Genomic DNA, 23,966 nt, shown 5'->3' with positions numbered 1-23,966 from the left:
GAATGAAAGGAATGGATCAAGTCTCTCTCTGTACCTTGTTCCTGGCAAATCTGAAATTAAACATGGGCAAGGGGCAAGGCCACTTTAAGAACTCATGGGCCTGGTCTGCATTTAAAAAAATAAAAGCCCCCTCATTCACTTAGTGTCCAATGGCACATAATAGCTAGGGATGAAACGATAACCGACGATAACCGTGATACAATTCCTTACGATAACCGTGATAAAATTCCTTACGATAACCGTGATCAAATTCCTTACAATAACCGTACGCTTTGAAAAACATGGTAAATAAGGTCAAGGTAAAGTCCCAACGATTGTCACACACATGAGTGTGCGAAATTTGTTCTCCGAATTTGACCCATCCCCTGGGGGAGCGGTGAGCAGCAGCAGTGCCGCACTCGGGAATCATTAAGGTGAGGCGGGGAGGCAATGGGTCCCATTTTTATAGTCTTTGGTATGACTCGGCCGGGGATCGAACTCACAAACTCCCAGTCTCAGGGCGGACACTCAAACCACAAGGCCAGTGAGCTACTGTCCATCATCAACCAAAGTTGGCAACCATTTCCCAGATGCAGACGCGCAGCCTTGTTGAAATGATTTCAGTGAGTGTATCAATCCTTTTTGGGTCTGAGTTTTCAATATAAAACTTGGTGAAATGATTTCTGTGAGTGTATTAGCACTTTTCGAACATTTTCAGCACATTTTAACAATACCGTGATAATACTGTTACTAATTTTGGACACTATAATAAAATCGTGATATGAAATTTTCATATCGTTTCATCTCTAATAAAACAAACATAGGCCTATAACGTCATCTGTGTTAATGATGCGATTGCAATCACCAAAGACCAAATTTAGAATGTCTCTAAGTCCATTATTATTGGTGGCCAATTGATAGGTGGAACCCCCTGTGAAATTAAACTATTCCTCATTTTGCTGGGGACGCCTTGCAAAACCTGCAGATAATCCTTCTGAGCTGGGCAAGTATGTGGGCTTCGCCTGGAATCAGTGCCTTCTTTCATGTGTTGACCTTGACGTGCGGTTGTTGCCTGCTGGCGTTGTGTCTGGTTCCTGCTGTAGGGCCATGCCGCCATGCCAGGTATCCCAGTCAGGATTTCCCCTTGCTTCATCTATGCGAGCCAGAAAACAATAGCGCATGCCCCTCTCTCTGTCTTTGCTCTGGCGTTACTTCCTGAGAAGACTATTTTCACATCCTTATGCAACAGCCCCTTTTCTGACTCTTGTGGGAATTAGTTTTCTTTAGCAAAGAAAAGAAAGAAGGAAAAAAAATATTAGGCCACGACTAGCACTTAAAAGGAAAGATCCCATCAACAGATTCTCTGGTTGTAGTTTTTATTTTTTTGAGAGTACAATTATTCTTATAGTCACCACTGCATGAAAAACCTGCTTTCCGGGCAAGTAAATGGCCGCATACAGACTCAATATGCGGACACTAGTGATGCGCGGGTCACCCAGAACCCGCCGGGTCCCGCAAATTATTATGAAAATATCGCGGGCGCAGCAGGGCAGGCTCAGAACGTGACAAAGCAACATTATTAAATAATTTAGAGCAGTGAAACGAGGTAGCCTATGTTCTCTCAAAACAAACATTTTGGAAGGATTATTCGCTGTAATTATTATTTGAAGTGTCCATAAAACTAACGCCACCGCAGATTTTATGTTGTGGACTCGACTGTGATCTATTTGTCAACTTTACTGCAACATGAGGCTGCAATTGAGAGAGTGCATGAGGTAATTAAAAGAAATCAGACAGCGTCAGCTAGTCTGAAGCCATATCTGCAAGCCGTCTGCACCCGCAGGTGCAGTAGTCACGTTGCACGCAACAATTGAGAGTGCATGAGGTAATTAAAATAAATTAAAATAAAAAAAAATAAAAAAATAAGAAGTGTTTCTGTAGCCTACCTCTGCCTGCTACCTCCATTTGAAGACCTTGGATTAATTGAAGAAAGACTGATAATAGCTAGATAGTTTGTAACGAAGCAGAAAGAAATCGACGACATGAAAGCAGCCGCGCAATGCATGTGAGTGTCTGTGTGTGTGTGTGTGTGAGAGAGAAAGAGAGAAGGGGGGAGAGAGACAGAGTTACTTTGCACACCATTGGAGAGCTCTGCTGCGCTCGTCCCGAGACATATTACATTAAATTGGCCGTTGCGGGCTGATGGGTTGGACTGGGTTCAGAATTTTCAGATATTTTAACAGGCCGGGGCGGGGTCCAATGACGGGTTGGGGCGGGCCTTAAAAAACCCTGACCCGCGCATCACTAGCGGACACTATGTGGTACTTTCCCCCACTTTGCCACAAAGACCTGCAAAGTGGATCTGTTTGCAGTTGTGCAAAGTCCCGGAAAGTACGGTAGGTTTTTCTTGCAATGCACTAATAGCATGAATCGTCACAGTTAATCTCTGTCCCTCTCTTAAAGTTGAACAATTAACTGTAGGCTATCTCTCAAGCATCCCATGATGAAGATGTTGCTAGCCAGTCAAAAGCATATCACCAAAGCAAGCTTTGAAGAAGACCTTACATTTGCAAGTAATTACAGAAAACACAGACCCAATTAAAGGCTGATAACTCTTATAAACCATGGCTTGCTCTACTTAAACTTGTGGTCTCCCCTTTCCCTGGTTTGTCTCGCCACATCTCACATATTATATCGTCATTTGTCTGTGTTATCTGTTGTCTTTTTATGGTTGTGAAGTTCAGTTAATTTTATAACTGGTATATACGTACTGTTGTTTGATTTTGTGCTTATCTTATTAAGTTTATGTACATGTGTAAATTGTTGGCAATTATCTGTTTAATAACATCAACCTGCCATGGGAGTACAGATATCCTCTGGCTATAATCTGGCATATTTACATGTAAATAAATAAATAAATAAATGAATAAATAAATAAATAAATAAATAAATAAATAAATAAATAAATGAATGAATGAATGAATGAATGAATGAATGAATGAATAAATAAATAAATAAATAAATAAATAAATAAATAAATAAGTGTGTGTAGGGGAGAGAGAGTGAGTGACTGAGAGAGAGCAATTGAGTGAGACAAACGATCCAAGTGCTAACAGATCCCATAGGAATATGAAACCCCTGGTTCAATGAGCAGTTAGAGACTGTCTGTACAGTCTTTTTTCTGGCTCAATAAGCAGTTATAGACTGTCTGTACAGGCGAGGACGTCACACTGAGCAGTTATAGACTGTCTGTACAGGCGAGGACTGACTCAATGAGCAGTTATAGACTGTACAGGCAAGGGCCGGCTCAGTTCAGTTCAGTTCAGTACTTTATTGTCCAACTGGGGGAAATTCATCTTGCGACAAAGCACAAAGAAGACATACAAAAACAGTGCAACACAACAACACAAGACAGTACACTGATAAAATCAATAAAAAGAAGGATGGATAAAAAATAAAAGATAAGATAAAAATATAGAATAGGATCAAGTGTAGCGGCGCCAGTGTAGGCTGGAAGTGCAAAAGTGCGAGGTACAATTACCTATTCTGCGAGTTGAGTATACGTATTGCACTTGGGAGTTGGGACAAAGGAAAATTGTAATCTAAGCAGTTATAGACTGTACAGTCTTTTTTCTGGCTCAATGAGCAGTTATAGACCATCTGTACAGGCGAGAATGTCGCACTGAGCAGTTATAGACTGTACAGTCTTTTTTCTGGCTCAATGAGCAGTTATAGACTGTACAGGTGAGGACGTCGCACTGAGCAGTGAAAGACTGTACAGGCGAGGACGTCACACTGAGCAGTTATAGACTGTACAGGCAAGGACGTCGCACTGAGCAGTTATAGACTGTACAGTCGTTTTTCTCGCTCAATGAGCAGTTATAGACTGTACAGGCAGGGCCCGAAATTAACTTTTTGACCCACCGGCCACTCTGCCGGTGGCATATTTCTTACTGGCCCAAAAAAAAAACTTATTTTTGTGTCACATATATCCATATATATACATTTTGTTTTAGTACATTTCAAGTAGATAAGGTATTACGTTGAAGAATACACACTTAAATAAGAGGCCAGAGTAAAATTTGAAGCAAATTATTTTAATATATTGATTGATGATTGATTAATCAATACATGTCAAGTCAATCTTATCAATACATGTCAAGTCAATCTTGAGCTTAAATTGTAACCTAATGTTAAACATCATCAGACTCCTCACTCTCTACCCTCTTTGCAGGATTGAACAGAACAGAAGTAAATTTGAAGGTTTTGTAAACATAACTCCTCAGACTCCTCCCCCTCTCTCTACTTCTCCTTTTTACAGCCAATGTGACACTGGCTCTGTTCATGGTCACGAACAGCTTCCAGCTTCATTGATTTACTACCGATGACAAACGTGTTGTTTCTATTTTTCTTTTTGGCATACTTGCGGCACACGGAACAACTCATCACTACAGCTCCAGCATCATACTGTAGCCAGTCTCTTGAAACACCGCTATCGCCAAACTTCCACTCCTCTCGAAACTTTCTTTTGTTAGGTGGTCCCACTCTCGCTGCCGCTTCATCCTTTTCGTCGGAGAAAGCCGCGGTGGGTTTTCTTTTTAGCGGCCGGCTTACTCTCTCGATATGGTTCCACATTGTAACCCATTTAACGTTATATTAAGCTAACGTTAGCTTAGCTATAGATGGTAAATGGTAAATGGACTGCATTTATATAGCGCTTTTATCCAAAGCGCTTTACAATGTGCCTACATTCACCCATTCACACACCGAAGGCGGCCAGCTGCCACGCAGGGTGCTGGCACAGACATCGGGAGCAATTCGGGGTTCAGTGTCTTGCCCAAGGAGACTTGAGGAGTGGAGGAGCCGGGGATCGAACCACCAACCTACCCGCTCTACCTCCTGAGCCACAGCCGCTATAGCAGGCGGACCGGCGTAACGTTAGCTCCCTGCAGTGCAAGCAGGCGCTGCAGAATGCAGATGGCCACGGCCAGTCAGCACAGAAGAGTAGCGGATGTGACGTCCGTAAACAAGCCAAAAATGAGGCCGGAGATGACGCGCAAGGAGAGATTGGGGGCTGCAATAAAGGCGACTGTCGTAAGACCAAAACACACCGCAGTTTTAATTATTTTACATGACTATTTTGTTACCCGCCACGTGGTGGACAGACCTCTCATGTCACTCGCCAAAGCTAAAATATGCCCGCCATTGGCGGGTGGCGGGCTCTAATTTCGGGCCCTGTGTACAGGCGAGGACGTCACACTGAGCAGTTATAGACTGTACAGTCTTTTTTTCTGGCTCAATGAGCAGTTATAGACTGTACAGGCGAGGACGTCGCACTGAGCAGTTATAGACTGTACAGTCGTTTTTCTGGCTCAATGAGCAGTTATAGACTGTACAGGGGAGGACTGAGCAGTTATAGACTGTACAGGAGAGGACGTCGCACTGCGCAGTTATAGACTGTACAGTCGTTTTTCTGGCTCAATGAGCAGTTATAGACTGTACAGGGGAGGACTGAGCAGTTATAGACTGTACAGGCGAGGACGTCGCACTGAGCAGTTATAGACTGTACAGTCGTTTTTCTGGCTCAATGAGCAGTTATAGACTGTACAGGGGAGGACTGAGCAGTTATAGACTGTACAGGAGAGGACGTCGCACTGCGCAGTTATAGACTGTACAGGCGAGGACACACATCACCCGGGACCCATTAGTCTCTGGTCCAAAGCATTCTACCTACATCCCAATGGTGAGCATCAGCAGAATGATGCTCCATTTGGCATCTCTCAGGATACACACCCGGATTGGCTTCAGTTCACTTTCAATCAACACACACACACTTGGCATGAGAAGGTTCCCATATATATATATATATATATCAGGGCTCGACATTAACGGCTGCCCGGTTGCCCGGGGCAACCAAAAAAAAAATAGGGCAACCATTTCTTGGCCTTTGGTTGCCCCAGGGGCAACCACGATTTAACATGCAAAAAAATATGTACAGCAGCAAACAGCAAAATATACACCAAATAAATACGTTTTAATACTTTTTGTGAGTGACATATATGTGACATTTTATTTAGAGATGCTCCGCAATCGATTTGGCCTCTATCGGCTTTGATCACGTTCTCAAAATAGCCGATCAAAGCAGGCCGATCAGATGCATTCCAGACAATTAACTATACATTCCAGACAATTAACTGTGCGCACCTAAAATGACTAAACTCCTCTCTGTCTCTCGGAGAGACAGACTTCACTTTGAACGAAGCAGGTGTGTGTATGAGGGAGCCGGGAGGGAGGGAGAGACAGAGTGAAGGAGGGAGGGAGGGAGAGGGAGGGAGAGACAGAAGACTACATAGCCGCTTTCACAGACTTCACTCTTTCTCCCTCCCTCCCGGCTCCCTACACACACACCTGCTCAGTCTCTCTCTCTCTCTCGTTGTGCCATGGATCTTGAAGTTGCAGTGTGCATGAGGGCTGAGGCCCAGCTCATTCTGAAATTCCCGAAATAAGAAATAAGAACTGTGTCCAAGAAGAGTCCGAGATGTAAACTCCACGGACTGTGCAGCAGGCAGCTGCGTCAATGAGCGAGAGAGCGAGAGAGAGAGAGCGAGAGAGAGAGAGAGAGAGCGAGAGAGAGAGAGAGAGAGAGAGAGAGCGAGAGCGAGAGAGAGAGAGCGAGAGAGAGAGAGCGCATGCTTGTGGATAATTACTAAGTCAACACAGCTGGAGATGCTGTCCGGCTTTTACGACTTCCCAGGGTCCTAAAAGCATCCCTGTTACAGGTTGTGTCCTCTGTCTGAATGGTTGCTCCTTCAATTCAGATTAATATTGAAATGGTCTTTAAGAGAGAGTGTAATAAAAAAAAAAATAATAATAAAATAATAATAATAATAATGCTACATGATAAAAAGAAGGCTTCAATCAACGCGGTGATCGGTTATATCGGTGATCGGCAGATACTGATTCCAGCTACTTCATTATCAATAACGCTTTTAATTAATAAATTAAGCACAATATGAACAATAACTGTTAAAAACAATATATGAAAATTAAAGTTCACAAATATTAGTTAAACAAATCCTTTCAGTGCAAATGCATTATAAAAACAAAAAATAAGATTTGTTTAGAAAACGAAATTACACAAATTTATTATTATTATCATTATTACTACTACTACACCCGGTGCGCACACTGAATAGGCCTATTATACTATACTATAGACTATTATACTTACTTTTCTGTCACATCGTCATTATTAAGCCGGCTTATGACTGCATAGTATCTTAATTACTCAAAATATAAGGCGACTAAAATTGGGCAACCATATTTTTATTCGGGCAACCAAAAGCTCTTGCCAGGTTGCCCCTCCGGCAACCACTTTTAAAAGTTAACGTCGAGCCCTGTATATATACATATATATTATATATTAATATTTATTGATGTATTTAATTTTTTGGGGGGTGTACACATTTGATTTATCATATCACTATATACTATGACCTCTTTCATGGAATCAAAGTAAGAGATCCCAGCCACACAAATTAGCCTAAGTGATGAATTAATAGTGACAGCCTTGTGTATCTGGTCCTCTTAGCCATGGGGATTTTTTTTTGGATTAAGCTAAAGAAAGCCTCAACTTAAATACAGAAGAGGTATGGCCCATGGCTAAGTTGCAATGACAAAGCCATGCTGCGTGCACTAACACACCTGAGCCTCTTTTCGAGTTTCACAGCCTAATGCATAGAGATAAATCCTGAAACCTTCTCGCAACAGTTGTAGCCTAAGCCAGTGGTTTTCAAAGTGGGGTCCCCAGCAAAAAGGGGGGATAATCTAGTTTCACTATAATTCAGAATCAGAATCAGAATCAGAAAGACTTTAATGACTTTCCATGCCATCCATAAGTAACACAATCTAAGCTAGTGTAGACCTGAGTAACTAGGCTAATAATAACCATAACAGCACAAATAATTGACAAAAATCTCGAAATAAATATACAGTATTTACTCTGAGAAATGAAATAATGAGAAAAGGAACAATTATTGATGGTTAAGGTTTTCTACTCAAAAACTATCGATTTCATTAATTTTGTCATCCATGATAATGCTACCTATTTGAAGAAGGTGTACAGTAGCATCAAGTTGGTCTTAAAACCAGATAAACTATCTCAAACCATTGCCGCCGCCCCCCTCGCACCTGTTCTAAAGTAAATAAGATAAGAAGTGACGTGAGATGAAATGACTTGTTAAACCCGCAGTGCACTGTTTGAGCAGTGTTGCAGCTGGTCTTTATGGGGCCAGATAACCTGCATGGATACAATTAGGCTAAGTCTCATTTATTAATGTCAACTGTTTCGTAACGGTTATAGCGCACACAGAGGGGAACAATGCATACTACACCACCTTACATTTAGGTCAGACTGCAAAGCATCTTAGAAATGTTCAAGACCATAGCTCAGACAACCATAACCTGTAGGTATGCAGTTCACTCATTTATTAATGGGAACTGTGATGTAAGAGATGAGGAGCATAGTGTTCACCAACTCATTGTTCAATTAGGTCAGACTTCAAAGCATTTTGTGTCAAGTCAATACTGCAATGGAAAAAGTATCTTATTTAAATTCAGATCAGACCTCAACCGTGGAATGATCAAGCAAAGCTGTTATGTCACAGTTCAGATCAATAAAAGGCAGAGTGAATGGCCTCAGCACAGTGCAGCAACTGATAAGCCATCCATGATGAAACGGCTCCATGAAGCCCAACAGCGGGTTCGCTGTTGGGCTTCAAAATAGAGTAAAATTAACGCGGTGTATTTGTTGGAGATTTGTAAGATTTCCTGCCGATAGGGCTGGGCGATATGACCAAAAGCTCATATCCCGATATAGGCCATTTCATATCCCGATAACGATATACATCACGATATAGCATATTTTCTGTAAATTCAATTTATAGTTTATATAAAATGACCACATGGCCATTTATTTATGTAGCGGTTAAACCAGTTAAAATGTTGTCAATGTCAAATCCCACAAAGGATACATGCATTCAGAATACAGATATGCATGGCTATTCTTTACAACACAAACAAATGTATAATTAGTTGCAAGGTAGTAGAATGAAACACAAACTGAACCACCACCAGTTCAATTTTCAAAGATTACATTAGAGCAAAACGGGTAGATTAAAAGTTATTTATAGTTCAGTCCAGTTCTCTCAGTTCGTTTATAAAGGAACAAAAATGCTCCACCTCGGGATTTCCATGTTACCAGTTCAGTTCACTCAACAAAAATACTCCACTCCGGGATTTCCCGGTTATCTAACAAACACAACTCAAGGAAAGCTATAAGCTAAAGCTAACTAGCTAGCTTTAGCAAGCTAGACGTTTGGTTGTCGGCTCCTCAATGGATTTTCTTTGGATGACAAGAGGATGAGAGAAGACGTTTTGCCAGGTTTAACGTTACGAGGACACACGCAAATACCAAACAGAGACTTAACACAGTGCAAATGCCTGCGGTAGACTAGGCGGACGTAATTTCCTGCTCTTTACTCACCGGCTGATTTGTGCCACTCAGCTTGTTGACAAAGTCTGGTGCGTGTGTGAACGTGAGTAAAAAAAACAAACACAGAATGACGAAAGCACAGCGTCGTCCAAATGACGGACAATATTGCCATAAAGAGTGTGATTTTCAACACAACGATATAAACGATAAAGCATCATATGAAACGATAGACATTTTCTATCGTGAAAACAATATATTTCGTCATATCGCTCAGCCCTACCTGCCGACATCAATAGTATTGCAAAAACAGCCTGGCTGATTTATCCAAGGTTGAACACAAACACAGGACAGTTTTGAGGCCCAGTGGAATGGATACCAGATACAGGATGAATTTCAACTACATCAATACACAAAGTGATTTTTATCCAGGATTCAAATATTGAAACGCTTTCAACAGAAGCAGACTGCCCAGCCTCTGAAGAAATCATTGAAAATGGCTGCTGATGCATCATTAGCTACTGAAGTGCATGTTCTATTGACATTTTGATTGGATGGAAATGGAAGTGGATTGACCCCACCCTTGCACTAAACAGTCAGCAAAATCCATAAGCAAATCGTCAGGTAAATCCTGCGGTGTGCGGTGCACAATTGGCCAACTGCACATGCACCAAGTGTGCAAGCTGCGTCTGCAAGCCCACGAAGCAGGCAAGAGCTCGAGGGCAAACCAACCAGAGGCTACGGTATCTAATAAAGGCAGGACCGTCTGTATGTATGTCTCAAAGGCTACGGTATCTAATCAAGGCAGGACCGTCTGTATGTCTGTCCTTCACGTATCTCCAGAACGAACTTCAAACATGTGGTGCACTTAGGGGGACCTGACGGAGCATGGTGCTAGTCTCGGCTCTCCCCAGATCGGCAGAGAGTGGAGCAGATCGGCAGCAGGGTGGAAAATTGGCCAAGTACAATTGGGGGGGGGGGAAATCTCCCCAATAAGTGGAAAGCTGTCTGTCTGTTCGGCATTTCCATAGTTCTAGGAACAGTTGGAGGAACTCTCCTCTTTTTGTTGTGTTCACACCGCAGGAACTAAGAACCATAGTAGTTCTTAGAAGACCGTTTTGAGGGACTTTTTTAGCTCCTACTTCAGTAACTTGTCTTTTTTTATTTTTTGCGCCAACATTAGCTAGCTAATTGATAGCCAAAGTAGTGATCAATTTCCCGGGAACTGTCACTCGCTTTGCTGTAAAGCTAAAGAAGGAAACTGTCTGCACATTTACCTCCCCAAAGGGTTAGCCAATCGATCTGAATCTTCACATGGCCATTGAACATTGGAAGAGACAGGAAGTGATTGAAGCTGTTAATATTGACACCATCAGTGATAAATCATGCCTTGATAGAAATCACACCGTGGCTATGTTCCACTGGCCTAAAAACCTAAGCAGAATTGTCACTAGGCCTGACTGAATGTTCACCCTCTTAACACGATTATGTCCCAGTCTGAGGGTTTTGTTGTTCTTTTGTTTGTTTTGCACAGACTTGTGCAAAACAAATGTGATCAAACAATAGAATGTCCCTCTTTGTTAAAAAGGATTTGAGGTAAGACTGGAGCTGGGATTGAACGATGTAGCCATGGGTTCATTATTTCTCCTGCAATCGCCCACCCACAGCCAATACAGTTACAATTCACTGGTGTAGACAGCGTTTAAAATGGATTGGTAAACACCTGAGCCATTATTCTAGCCATGGGTAAGCATGGGTAAGCACTCTAGTACCACATGGCTGCTATATAACCTAAACATAGACTACTCCTACATTGTATGCAGCATTTGAACGACCTCAATTGACTCGATAGACCCTTCTCACGGGGGCCATTTTGTGTCGAGAAGCCAGGGTAAACACAGGTGCAAGCAAAACACTAATGAGGGTTTCCAACTTCCATGATTGGAATTTGGAAACCCTCATTAGTGTTTTGCTTGCACCTGTGTTTACCCTGGCTTCTCGACACAAAATGGCCCCCGTGAGAAGGGTCTATTGATTTACTGTAACTAAGCACAATGAAGAGTTCTAATCCAAATTGCTTCAATTTTTGGGTAAAAAAATGTTACCCAAAGAAGTCCATGATTCAATATCTGTAAAACAAAGATAGTCTGTATAAGGTGAATAACTTGATTTTGTCAACCAAGGACTTCAGTTTCAATTACCACTATCCTTAGACATATTAGAATCCATCCTAGTTTTGTGCTGCAAATCACTTTTTAAAAGTACTGTGTCTGTTTCAAACAGTACACATATAATTTTGGAAGAAATGTCTGAACAAGCTGGTTGGATGTGAAGTTAATTTTGCCACCGCCCTTCCAACCACTACCCGCCTTCCACAACAACTATAGAAGTAGTCAGGGTATTCTCAAGTTTCGAGTGCTACAGCTGTTAATACGAGAATGTGGTCCTTGTTGTCATGACCACATCCTCCCATCACCTCGGATTCAGAGAAACAGTTTAAGGAGAACTGAGAGCTCTGACCGATGGTGTGAAACAGACTACCTTGTTAGTGTTGGCCCAGCCTTTCACAAACACCTTCTGAGTCAAACGTGTGATCTGTCACAGTTCCCAGCAAAAATAACATAAAAAACAAAAGCACTGCCTTCAAGAAAATAATGGCATGCATCTGCGGCTTATTGCCTATTTGATTGGATTGATGGCCTACAGATGGGAAATCTTCAGTATTGACTTCACACGAGAAGTAATGAAATTAAATGATTGACAATGAAATCATATGTTGGAAGTGTCTACAGCAATGGTTCTGAAAGTGGGATTCGGGGAGCCCCTGGGGTCCTTGAGGGGTTCCAGAGGGTCCACAGCAAAAAAGGGAATCATTTATTTTCACTATAATTCCATCCATAAGTAACATGACAAAATGCATGACTATTTTGGCCATGGGTTTCATACACTTTCTGTAATAAAAAAAAGCAGATATCCAAAAGCAGATATCTTATCAAATGGGGATCCGTGGTCTAATTTGTGTCAGTTTAGGGGTCCTTGATGTGAAAAAGTTTGCGAACCACTGGTCCACCGGTGGTTCTCATCATGTCAAGGACCCCTAAACTGACACAAATTAGACCATGGACCCCCATTTGATACGTTTTTGTCCCAGGTTCCAGAGGCCCCCCATCTAATAAGATTTGTGGTTTTACATGTTTTATTAGAGAAAGTATATGAAACATATGTCCAAAAATAGTCAGAATCAATTGAGTATAGAGGTCGTCGTGTTACTTATTGCTGGAATCATAGTCAAAATAAATTATTCCCCTTTTTTCTGGGGACCCTTGGAACCCTCTTAACTCATTGAGTGCCAATCACGACGATTGTCGTCAATTGCGTTTTTTGACGGTGGGACGTGGATCAAAGCCTATTACATCTCCTATAAAAATATGGGAGCTATTGAAGGTGTATAACCTATTTTACAGACTCATTAGGTGGCGACAGTGCTCTCCAGATTAGAGACAGGTCAGGAAAACAGCAGGAAAAAGCCCCGTGATGAAAGAGAAACCGCTCATGCTGCAGCCAGAGCCATATAGATGGCTCTGGCTGCAGCTGACGTTGGCTGCGAACAGCAGTCAATCCGCGCCCACAACTCAGCCCCTCTGCCTCTGTCTGTCTGTCTGCATAGTTTCTCCACACGATTAGCCGCCAGAAAGGCAGCACCCGACGCCGAAGGGCCAAACCATTCTCAGCAGTCCGGTTTGGCTTTTCCGTGTCGTGCTGGGAGCCGGCGCACAAAAACGGAGCGCTCCGAAAATAGACTGGGTGCGTGAGGCTGTGTGTTAGTGTGGGGAGGAGTTTGCAGCTGAGGGGGGGAGAGGGGGGTGGGGCACGCAGGGCACCACACAACTACACCACGTCACTACATCAGAAAATATTAGCTTCAGACTCAGTGAATGTGCTTGAAATGCTTCATTTCACAAAAGGCGGAATATCTCAGCTTCTAATTTGAAACGTGTCTTTTTGCTCAAAACAACCTATCTTCTCCGGCTCATAACTAAAGAACGGAAAATGGTATCAATAACCTTTTTTTTGCAGATGATAGAAGAGAGTCTCATCGTTCTTTGTGCGTGTTCGCTGTTTACATAGTAATATCACACAATATTCTGTGGGCCTCGAGAAATCACTGAAAACGCTCTGAAACTCTGGCACTGGGAGCGTCCGTTCTCCAAAAGTGGCTGGCACTCAATGAGTTAAGGACCCCTGGGGGTCCCCGGACCCCACTTTCAGAACCACTGGTCTACAGTAGGGCTGGGTTCAAAAAATCAATTCTCCGATTTTTAATCGATTTTCATTTTAATCCTCGATTATCGATTCATATGTCCAGAGATCGTTTTTTTTTTTTTTTTTTTTTAATAAACAGGCTAAACTATTATGCTGTGTGTGGTAGTTGAAACATAGTTTCAAGTTGACGTTTAATTATGTTTGTAGTTGAAACAAAAACATAAATACTGTAGGCTACATGAATGGAAATGTTTGATCATTATTAATATCTACTTTTAGAAATTATATAGGCTGAAATCAAATCACTGTGCATAATTGTGAAAGTGTCTTTATTGACAGATGAAAAGGCTGTTATTTACCCTTTGTCACCACCAGAGGCCTGTACTACAAAGCCAGTTTAGTGGTTTAGCGAGGTAACTTCAGGTTTAAACCTGGTTTGGCCGTACTACAAAGCAAGTTAACTTCTTACCGACATATATTTCCATAGCAACTTATGCTTCACACTTAACCTGGTCCGTAGCAGGTTAAGTTGCAAGGATAAGATTAGACCTTAAATCCACCGCCCACGAACCAATCGAATCAGCAGTTTGGAAAAATGGCCAACCCCTTTCTGGATGAGTTTCCCGAAGGAGCACGAATTGTAATGTTGAATGAGTAATGGTAATCAATGTTAATGTTAATCAAGGACTAAAGCCTTGCACTTGTTGGCTATTTTAATTAAGCCCTATACCACTTTGGAATATGTTTTTATATATTCATTTTTGTGCTCTCAAGTAGCCTAGATACGTTGTTTGATCCCGCTGATCGATTGCAGCTGAATAGTGAGTGGAGAAATATCACTAAACCGGCATAAAAAGGTTACATAAACGTCTCCAAAGCGCACGGTGCCGTGTGCGCAATGGAGCTGAGACTGACGTTGGGTTGGAATTGAAATAGTCATAGCTTACATGCTGGCCTACTACATCTAAGCAATTTAATATGGGATCACCTGCACACAGGCGATCCCATATTAAGATGATTCATATCTAGCCTACTCCTGCATTTTGCAGCTGCAAGTGTTGCTTTTGGCCTGTATGATGTGATTGAACTTCATATTTCCAGCATCATTATATGAAATATGGAGATATGCGACTCTGCTGACAATATATGTGACCACAAAATAGGCTATTTTTTATAAATGAAATCTATGCCCGCACATAGCGTGTCGTTCAGAAGCCTCTTTTAATTTTATTATCATTCTTTTTTTTATTGATAGCCTATAGGAATTATTCAATCAGTGCGACTAAACATGACATCATTATTATTCGTTGAGCCTAAATGGTCTACGGATTTTGGACTGAGACATTAGGCTACACATTGCTTCCACTCGCAGTTTATTGAGAGGGTGAATTCAGCTGCTGTAGGATACGTGGAGGCAGAAACCGCTCTTCAAATAAATGACTGATGTGAATAAAAGTGGTAACTTTAGACAGTCATTCGGGAACAGACTAAAAATATCCAATGCGGATTTTGATTCTGACATAGTAGTCGATGGCTTTGATGAATGAGGAAATAGGCGTGTCTGGCGCTGTAAAAGCTACGGTTCTGAGCTGAGCGGTCCATATTGCATTGTGATTGGCTAGTTGTTAAAAACCACGCCTCTTTTGCGGGCACGAGCTCGTGTGCACGGGCATTTTCATGTGCACGCGCAGTCAACTTGATTAGAAAAACCTGGTTCGAGTTAACGACTGGCAAACGAGGTTCGTAGTACAAGTTAACTACAATCGAGCTGATCTGGTTTAGACAAACCAGATCAAGGGACAGATCCTGGATCTTCTTATCCAACATTCGTAGTACAGGCTACTGGTGAGTAAATATATGTGTAACTAAAACCATTAAAATTGACAACAGGTCTGCAACTTTTTTTTCCCCATGTATCTACTTGGCTGGTTGAGAACCCCTGTGTTACATAACTGGACAGTCATGTAATTCAGGGTACAGCTCAAAAACCACGTTTTGGTATCACTAACCAAATCAATATTGAAAATTGATTGAATCGGAATCGAATCGAATCGAATCGAATCTAAATTAATCGATTCGCAACCTTGTGAATCGGAATCGAATCGATTCTTGAAATTTGAACCAATACCCAGCTCTAGTCTACAGTACTTGCAAAGCCACAAGCCTTGCTTGTCAGGGGGCTGAAATATTTGATATAAATTCAACCTTGTGGAGTAAACCACATTGAATTGAAACATTTAAAAGGTTGCACTCTTGTGTGGGGCTCGACATGCCAACCAAGGCTATTGTGGATGGGTTGGGTCAGGTGGTAGAGGAGAGGAGCGTATGTTAAATATTAGGGCTGTGCAATAAAATCGATGCGGCAATATATCGCGATGCTTTTTTCTGAGATACTGTATCGATATTTCCCATATCAATTTTTTTGCACAGCCGTGTGGTCAGTGACACAATAAGAATACTTTCTATTTCAGTTTTGACTAAATGTGTCCACTAAGTTATCAATATAAAGTGATGTACATATTATTACACTACATGGGTGGTACACAGTGTGTTGTATTTTTAGCTCTATTTTTTTTTATTTTGAGTACATTGTGTAGATTATTGCAATATATCGCAATATGTATTGTATTGCAATGTATCGTGATACAATTGTATCGCGACCCATGTATCGTGATACGTATCCTATCGTGAGGTCCTTATCGTGAGGTCCTATATATCCCAGCCCTATATAGAAGAGTCGCGACATCTCCATTCACTCCAATGGACCAGTTTTTTTTTCTGCACTTTAACAAAGTGTGTATGTAAATTATTATGGGTAACAGTGGATCATGCAGGGTGTAATTCAAATCACTTTCAATTTGAAATCAGTTCAAAACAGGAACAGAAACTGTACCTTACTGGCTAATGATGGAGCATTCATACTGATGTTTTTGTAAATGAAATGTTCTCATGGCAAAAACGTTTTCAACATATGAATTTTCGATAATTTAGTGTTCAGTTTTAATATTTAAATTTTGAAGAGGATTCACTTCCAAAATAAAATCCAATCTTGGTGGGCCCAGAGTTGCAATGCACTACACTGCCACTAAGAGGAACTTAACCTGACATTCATTTTGGCTGCAAGCCTCCATCTGTCAGACCTTACCATCCATATCATGAATCATTTGGATGTTTGCCCATCTGTGTTTTTGGTACTGAGCAAATATCACAAAGTGATTACATGTGGACCTGTGGTGGCGCTGGCGCACTGATTTTAGATGAGGTGAGGACTTTGACTGTGTTGTCGTGACTAGGGATGGGTATCGAGCACCGGTATTATTTTGGTACCGGTTCCTGATTGGTCGGTACCAGAGTATTGATAACGTTCTGGACGTTCGGTGCTGCTATCCATATTTTGTTTTTTGTTTGTTTTTTACCGTCCCTAACGATGACGAAGGCGGCACCAGAGGTTTGATGTGGCGTGTTTACACTCTTGTCCTGTCACTACGCTTGCGGCAGGTTTAAAAGATTTAAAAGATCGGTATTTGGAAGAAAACTTGTTTATGATACTAGGGGGGTCGCGTTGCAGAATCACACAACATGCAGAGTCTGATAAAGCGAGCGACTGTGATGATACAGAGAAATCTCCGCCTCGCGTTGCACAAACGTCACGGTGCTTTGCTGAATGACATATTTTCTGACAGTCACAGAATATTATGTGGACTTAACTTTGCCAACTCTGAATACAGAACAACGAACAGCTACGGTCTTCACTTTACCTGTAACGTTATGCTTGCAGGCAGCTAAGCTAACGCTATCCAGCCATCCATTCAGCAGATAGTTTGCTCCACAAACTCCACATAATGTAACTCCATCGCGCTGGTTTGTTTAATAATAAACCCTTTGAAAACGGGTGTGATTTATCCAGACTCAATGAAGAAAACGTTTTGGAAAATGAAAACATTCCCAACTAAAGATTGCACCGGCAACTTTGAGTGTCGAGTTTCATTAACGTGCTAACATGCGCAATGCATTCTGGGTGTTGTAGTATGATTCCCCCTTAAGAGTGACATGGGGGAAACTCAAACTACAGCTGTTTTCTCTGGTCAAAGGGCTCCAATTAAATAATAATAATTGCATATTTCTACCACATGGCCTAGGTTTAATAAATCATCATATTCACAGCTGTGAAATAAGCCTTCTCAGGAATTTAACTTGTAATAATTATAACAAAATAACTGGCGAATCTCTTCGCATCTTTTCATGCCATGTCTTTATTTTTTTGCACCAAATTATGGAGATTAGTATCGATAAGTATCGGTATCAATAACCAGTACCGAGTACCAGTACCAGTACGATACCCATCCCTAGTCGTGACATCATCATGGCTCAGCCTCTTATGTCACTGGTAATGAGCCAAACATGATTTGTTGAGTGGCACTGGACCACCATGTGGACATGTCCAGACCAGACCACCATGTCCAGACCAGACCACCATGTGGACATGTCCAGACCAGACCACCATGTGGACATGTCCAGACCAGACCACCATGTGGACATGTCCAGACCAGTCAGCTTCTTCTTCTTTTTTTGTTTTTTTTTTTGTTTATTTAGACAGGACAATGCACATTAATAAGACAGTTATACATGTACAGAATCATCCATACGTGACAACGGTAAAAGTGCCGGGGTTAGCCGAAGCCAATTTTCACCCGCAGTCCTCGGGACATCAACAACTAAAAACTACAAGATAAATACAGAACAGCTGAGCTCCACAAGACGGGGCCTCATCTCCATACAGTCAGTGGCAAAGAGAAGTTTGTTGAAGTAGCATGTTTTTTAAACAGTCCTCTCTTTCTCTCCTCCGACAATTTTTTTTGAGCTGAATCCAGAATGTCATTTAAAAAGGAGTATGAAATATATTCTGACACTTCCTTTATGCAATATTTATTTATATACGTTTATTTATATATGTTATTTATACATTTATTTATTTATATATACTGTATATTTAAAGACCAGACAGAGCATATGCTCACAGGAGTGGACATCCCACTGAAATAAATCGCACTCCACACAGTCCTGGGAACTGAGACAGGTCCTTGTGTAGTGAGAGATTACTTTGAGCTTTACAAGGCAGAAATGTCAATATTACCCCCGTCAATCTCCAGGCAGTTGCGTCAAAGTTCAACACCCTCAATGTGCCAAGAATGTGTTGCGTGTAAAAAGTGCCAGAGAAAAGCAGCTGAACCCTGACCACTGCCAGAGAAAAGGTGAGCAGCTGAACCCTGACCACTGCCAGAGAAAAGATGAGCAGCTGAACCCTGACCACTGCCAGACAATGTACCCGAAGAAGAGAAATACCACTGATGTTTCAAATAATGCTATCGATTTTTGTGGCCACAAAATGATGAGGCATTCGAAATCGCAATATATCCCCTTTGCCTTTTGGTGAATCCTTCTAAATACTTTACTTAAATTACCAAGAGTCAATACATTTGTAGTACGGTTGGCCCCCCCAGGGGATATCAAATTTCTGACCACTGTTTCATTCACCACTTAATCACAAATGTACAAAACATCTATTTGGACAGCCACAATAACAAATGAGGCATTTTTCACATTATTTCAAGATTTTGCACTGGGTCTAATATATGCTATAATAATGCTTGATATAGTTGACATGAAGAAATAATGAATCTTTCCTTCAGTATAACTTGAGAAACATCGATCTACCATCTTGAAAACATGTTATTTTACCATCTTTAGACCTAAAATTAGGAGAGCTACAATAACAAAATGCAAGAGATACATTACAGATTTGCAGACATTGGCTAAGGCAACATCTTGGAAGCTTACAACACACTGTAATATAATTCAGTGTGAGGAAATCACACCTCATTTCTTCTTTTTTTTATCCCTTGAGCAATACCCCCAACCTCCATACACATGCATGTAAATGCGCACGCATGCCGGCGCGCAAACACACACACACACACACACACACACACACACACACACACACACACACAGAGAGCGAGCAGATGAGGCAACCAAACTGACAAAGCCTCATTCTGATGACACAGAGGAATATTAATCTTTTAGCAGTGGCAGTTCAATCTCCATATTATTATTATTATTAAAGGCATAGGTGTTTCTTTGCATAGACCTCTGAAACGCATACAAATGTGCATTTCAGCAGAGGGCTCAGTGTGCAGGACAGCCAGGACAAACACCTGGAGCAGGTAGGAGCTCAGTGTATTCTGCCCACCAGGACACCTCCATTTCTTTCCCAGCAAAATCAATGAGGCTGCTTTAATTCTGAACACTGTGTACGTATGTAAATGTGACAGACGGGGAGCAAGGATTTCGACCACAAACTCTTGAAGGCCTTATAATTAGTTTACGTGGCAGCGGTGTTCTCCAGCAGACTATTATATTTACATAGGCTGCAAAGAAGATATTTTATTTAATAGTGTCCTGACTCCTGCCATCTCAATTCTTCATATTCGGCATACACTACAGTTTTCAACATTTTCGTAGTGGTATTGCAGTCCATGTAAACGGTCTTCTTGATCTGTGTATATGCACATGAGAGGGATATGAACAACATATAACATGCTTTGCCTCACAAGCTAGTTTTGCTCTAATATGATAGGCATATCAAAGCATTGCCAGACTGATGATATTCTAGAAGACCAGGTCAAGAAAAATGCTCTCCCCAAATCTAATAAACTGAAAATCCAAATGCAAAACACAAAATACAGTATGGCTCAGCCTCTGGTGATCCCATTCTGGCCTTCATTGTGAAAACCACCCATTTCACTTATACTATTCATGCTTCACACAGGCGAGGTTGCTGAAAAACCAATGTAGACTAAAGAGGCAAATGAAATTTGAGCGCAGATTTTGCATGGCAAATTGCTGTCAATGGCATGATGATGTGCATGCTAACAGAGTGAATGGTGGCACACGTCACACACAGGCTGTAACTTCAATGTTTACCTTGATAATGCTGCTCCTGCGTGGTATTCCAGATTTGGCATCCGACCCTACGGTGTTGGCGGATTCGAGCCCGGTTTGGCTCCCAGGTGCGGCGTGGGATCCCGAGCCGACCATGTTTGCTGCTATCCCACAGTCCCCGTTCAACACAGACACTTCGCAATGCGTCTTGCCAGCTGCCTCGTCGCTGGGCACGGCTGTATCCCCAGGATTCAATGGAGGCAAGCTGTCGTCCTCGCCAAACTCCGCCATAGGCACTTCTAGGACACGCACACTAGCTGGCAAGCTGCTGGGTAGCAAAGCCGTATGTTTCAGCTTTCTTCCAATTTCCTGCCTGGCCTATTGCCTCGTTATAACATTTGCACAAAATCCTGCCATATCATCTCCCGGAACACGCATGTGTCGGCTTCCTTGAACAGAAAGGCTCGCTCCACGCATTGTGCTCTGTAAAGAGAAATCACACAGATTATCATAATTAGGCAGCACGACATTAATGTTTAGTGGCAGCTAAATAGCGTCCTGCAGCCGTGTTACTGCAGCCTCTTCAGCGCTCACGTAAGAGTAGTCACTCACTGATTTCATTTGGAAGCGGATGTTACAACCAAAGCAAGGCTGTCACTGCAAATACAGTATGTTAAAATGCATACAGTCGAGCAGCATGCTCTTTATTAAAGATCGGGTTTCTACATTATTCAACAAGTTGGGCGTTTTCAATACATTTCCACCGTTTCCCATAGACCGCCCCACTGTGTTGCGCTTTAACATACGTTAAGTCAACCCACCCTCTTCCATTCAACGGGACTCGGTAAGGTTAAATATTAAGTTTACAGTTGCGGCAACTCGCGGTTAGCTTAATGTGACATACTTGCCTTTTGAATTGCCTCCCTTGTGTCTCCAGAGGAAGGACGGTCTTCCGCAAGTTGATGCTACACAGCTACAGACTACCGCTGCCCGCACCGTCCGCTGTGTGTACTGACTGTCTGGTAGGTAGCCTACTGCTAGTTAGCTTGTTAGCTAACCTCGCTCGCTAGCTACACTTTCCAGTCAAACTATGCATCACCAAGCCGGGTTAGTTAGCTAGCCAGTTAAATGGATAGGTTTTGTCAAACTGCAACCTCAGTCAACAACAGTCAGGAATAACTGCATCACAAATAGTTTTGATTTAAGTTACTATGCGGTTGCTGACAAGTACTTTTTAACCATCAAATAACTAGTACTGGAGTAGCAACGCCGCTCCCGTGTGCGGTTCACAAAGTTGTCAATGTTCTCGTGAACGCGCGACTGCCTGACTGTTGTCAATCTTTTTTCTTTTTTTCTTATTATTTTTTTATTTACTACTGACGGAACGCCCCTTTCAATTACAGTCCATGCTTTCAATACAGATTAGAGGAGGTCAGTGTGTCCATTCTGCAAAACAAATCAATTTAATATGTAACATACTACTTAGTTAAATGATTAGATATCATCAGGCATAACTGAATGACTGAATCAATTAATGTGCCATCTTCAGCCAAATCTCGGCCAAATGTCTCTGCCTGGCTGCTATGTCGGATTTGCACGTGTAACCAAGCTATTTGGAAAAAAATATTAAATATAGGCCTATATATATATATATATATATATAGGCCTATATATATATATATATATATATATATATATATATATACATATATATTGTAGCGTATCGCTAATTCGCTCAGGAACCGGAGACTTGTAGTTGGTACAGGGTTCTTTATTCACCGTTATTATCTTACAACTCTTTGGCGGTTGCTACGCCCATAGCTAGCTAGCTGCTTCTTCCTTAGGCTGTTCATAGAAGCCCCTCCACGCATGCTGTCTGACAGGAAGTCTTCCCCAAGCATAGTCTTCCCCCCCGGTAACACTCCCACACATCAGTTCCTAGCTGCACACGGAAACACCACATTACACGTAATTACCTGGATTACCTGGATCGCTACATACTCCTCACACAACAAGAAGTCGCGCCCACGCGACACCCACAACCCACACATATCCCCCTGTACCAAAACACACCAACCCCATAACATTTTTCCTCCCGTCACCACATCAAATTCTAATTCCCAACAATTCCCCCAACATTTCAATCCCCCACAATTAGTCCCGCTCAACCCCCAGTGGGGTTAGTCCTCTGCAGTGTAACTCAGCACGGTCCCCCCCACAGCCATCACACGCACTACAGTATCTCCACACGTCCTCCTCGCGTCCGGCCCAGTAGAAAAGTGCACGAACATTTCGGAGCATCTTCTCAGGCTCGTCATGCCCCGTACGGCCCCTGTGCGCCCACCGCACAACCAACCCCCGCAAGTATCTGGGCACAACCGTCTGCCTCCCTTTTACCCCGTGCCCTGTTCTCTCCAACAGCCCATCTTCATCCAGCCGCAGGTCGGAAAACATGTTCCACAGTCCTTTCGTGGCACCGGAAAACATGTGAGTCTCCTCCACGGGGGGGCGGCGTCCGGCCGCCACCCACACAAGCACCGGACCGATCTCCGCGTCCTCCGCCTGCCTGCGTTTCCACTCACGCACGACGACATCCATGATGGTTACGCCGTCGTCCTCCAGATCCATATCTGGACAGTCCTCCTCGTCTTCCTCCACCTCCTGCACTCGGTCGTCCTCCCGCCCCCCTTCCCCAGGGGGCGGCGTGTTCAGGACAGCAGGGGGAACACAACCGGCCTCGATCTCCACCTCGGCTTTCCGCACAGCAACCGTGGGGGGCGCAGTGCAGTTTCTGGCTAAGTGCTCAGGCGAACGGCAAGTCCAGCAGAGTCTCACCTGCCCGCCGCCTGCACGTCTCTCTTCTCCCGCTGTCCCCCGGTCTCCGACAGGTGTCCAATCGCACCGCATGCCCAGCAGGCTCCCTGCTGTCCATGTCGTTGTCCCGCGTACCTGGTCTGTTCCCCGGGACCGCTGCGACACCCTCTCGCTAAGTGCCCCGGTTTCCCATGCACATGTCCAACACAGTCTCTTTTGCGGCTCCGCGTGGGGCCCGTGCTCAACCGTGACGCGGTATACAGTGATGCTGTTGACGTTTGGTTGCTCCCCTGCAGCGGTGGGAGGGTGGTCCATCTGAACTACTCGCCCCCCTGCGAACGTAAGTGTCCTCTTTCCCAGGTCTACTGTGCATTGGTTTAGCGTCAAGTAGTCCTCCCCCAAGATACAGGGCCCCGCCATCTCTACTACCCATACCGGAAAGTTCACTGTCTGTCCCCCCACAGTTATCATCACGGAC

At 42.8% G+C, this 23,966-nt stretch overlaps 1 protein-coding gene across 1 annotated transcript in view; it reads right to left on the bottom strand.

The window, feature by feature from the left end:
* plcl2 (phospholipase C like 2) overlaps positions 1-20,971 on the bottom strand; it is an 85,702-nt gene extending 64,731 nt beyond the window's left edge. Inside the window, exon 1 of the mRNA XM_083650111.1 lies at positions 20,717-20,971. Within this exon, the coding sequence (XP_083506237.1) occupies positions 20,717-20,965 (249 nt within the window). The 5' untranslated portion in view covers positions 20,966-20,971. The remainder of the gene's footprint in view (positions 1-20,716) is intronic.
* Between the last annotated feature and the right edge of the window lie 2,995 nt (positions 20,972-23,966).

This window comes from Poromitra crassiceps (assembly GCF_964638095.1).
Source record: "Poromitra crassiceps genome assembly, chromosome: 1".
NCBI lineage: Eukaryota > Metazoa > Chordata > Actinopteri > Beryciformes > Melamphaidae > Poromitra > Poromitra crassiceps.
Note: the sequence above shows the minus strand (reverse complement) of the source record. Positions and strands in the feature narration are given on the sequence as shown.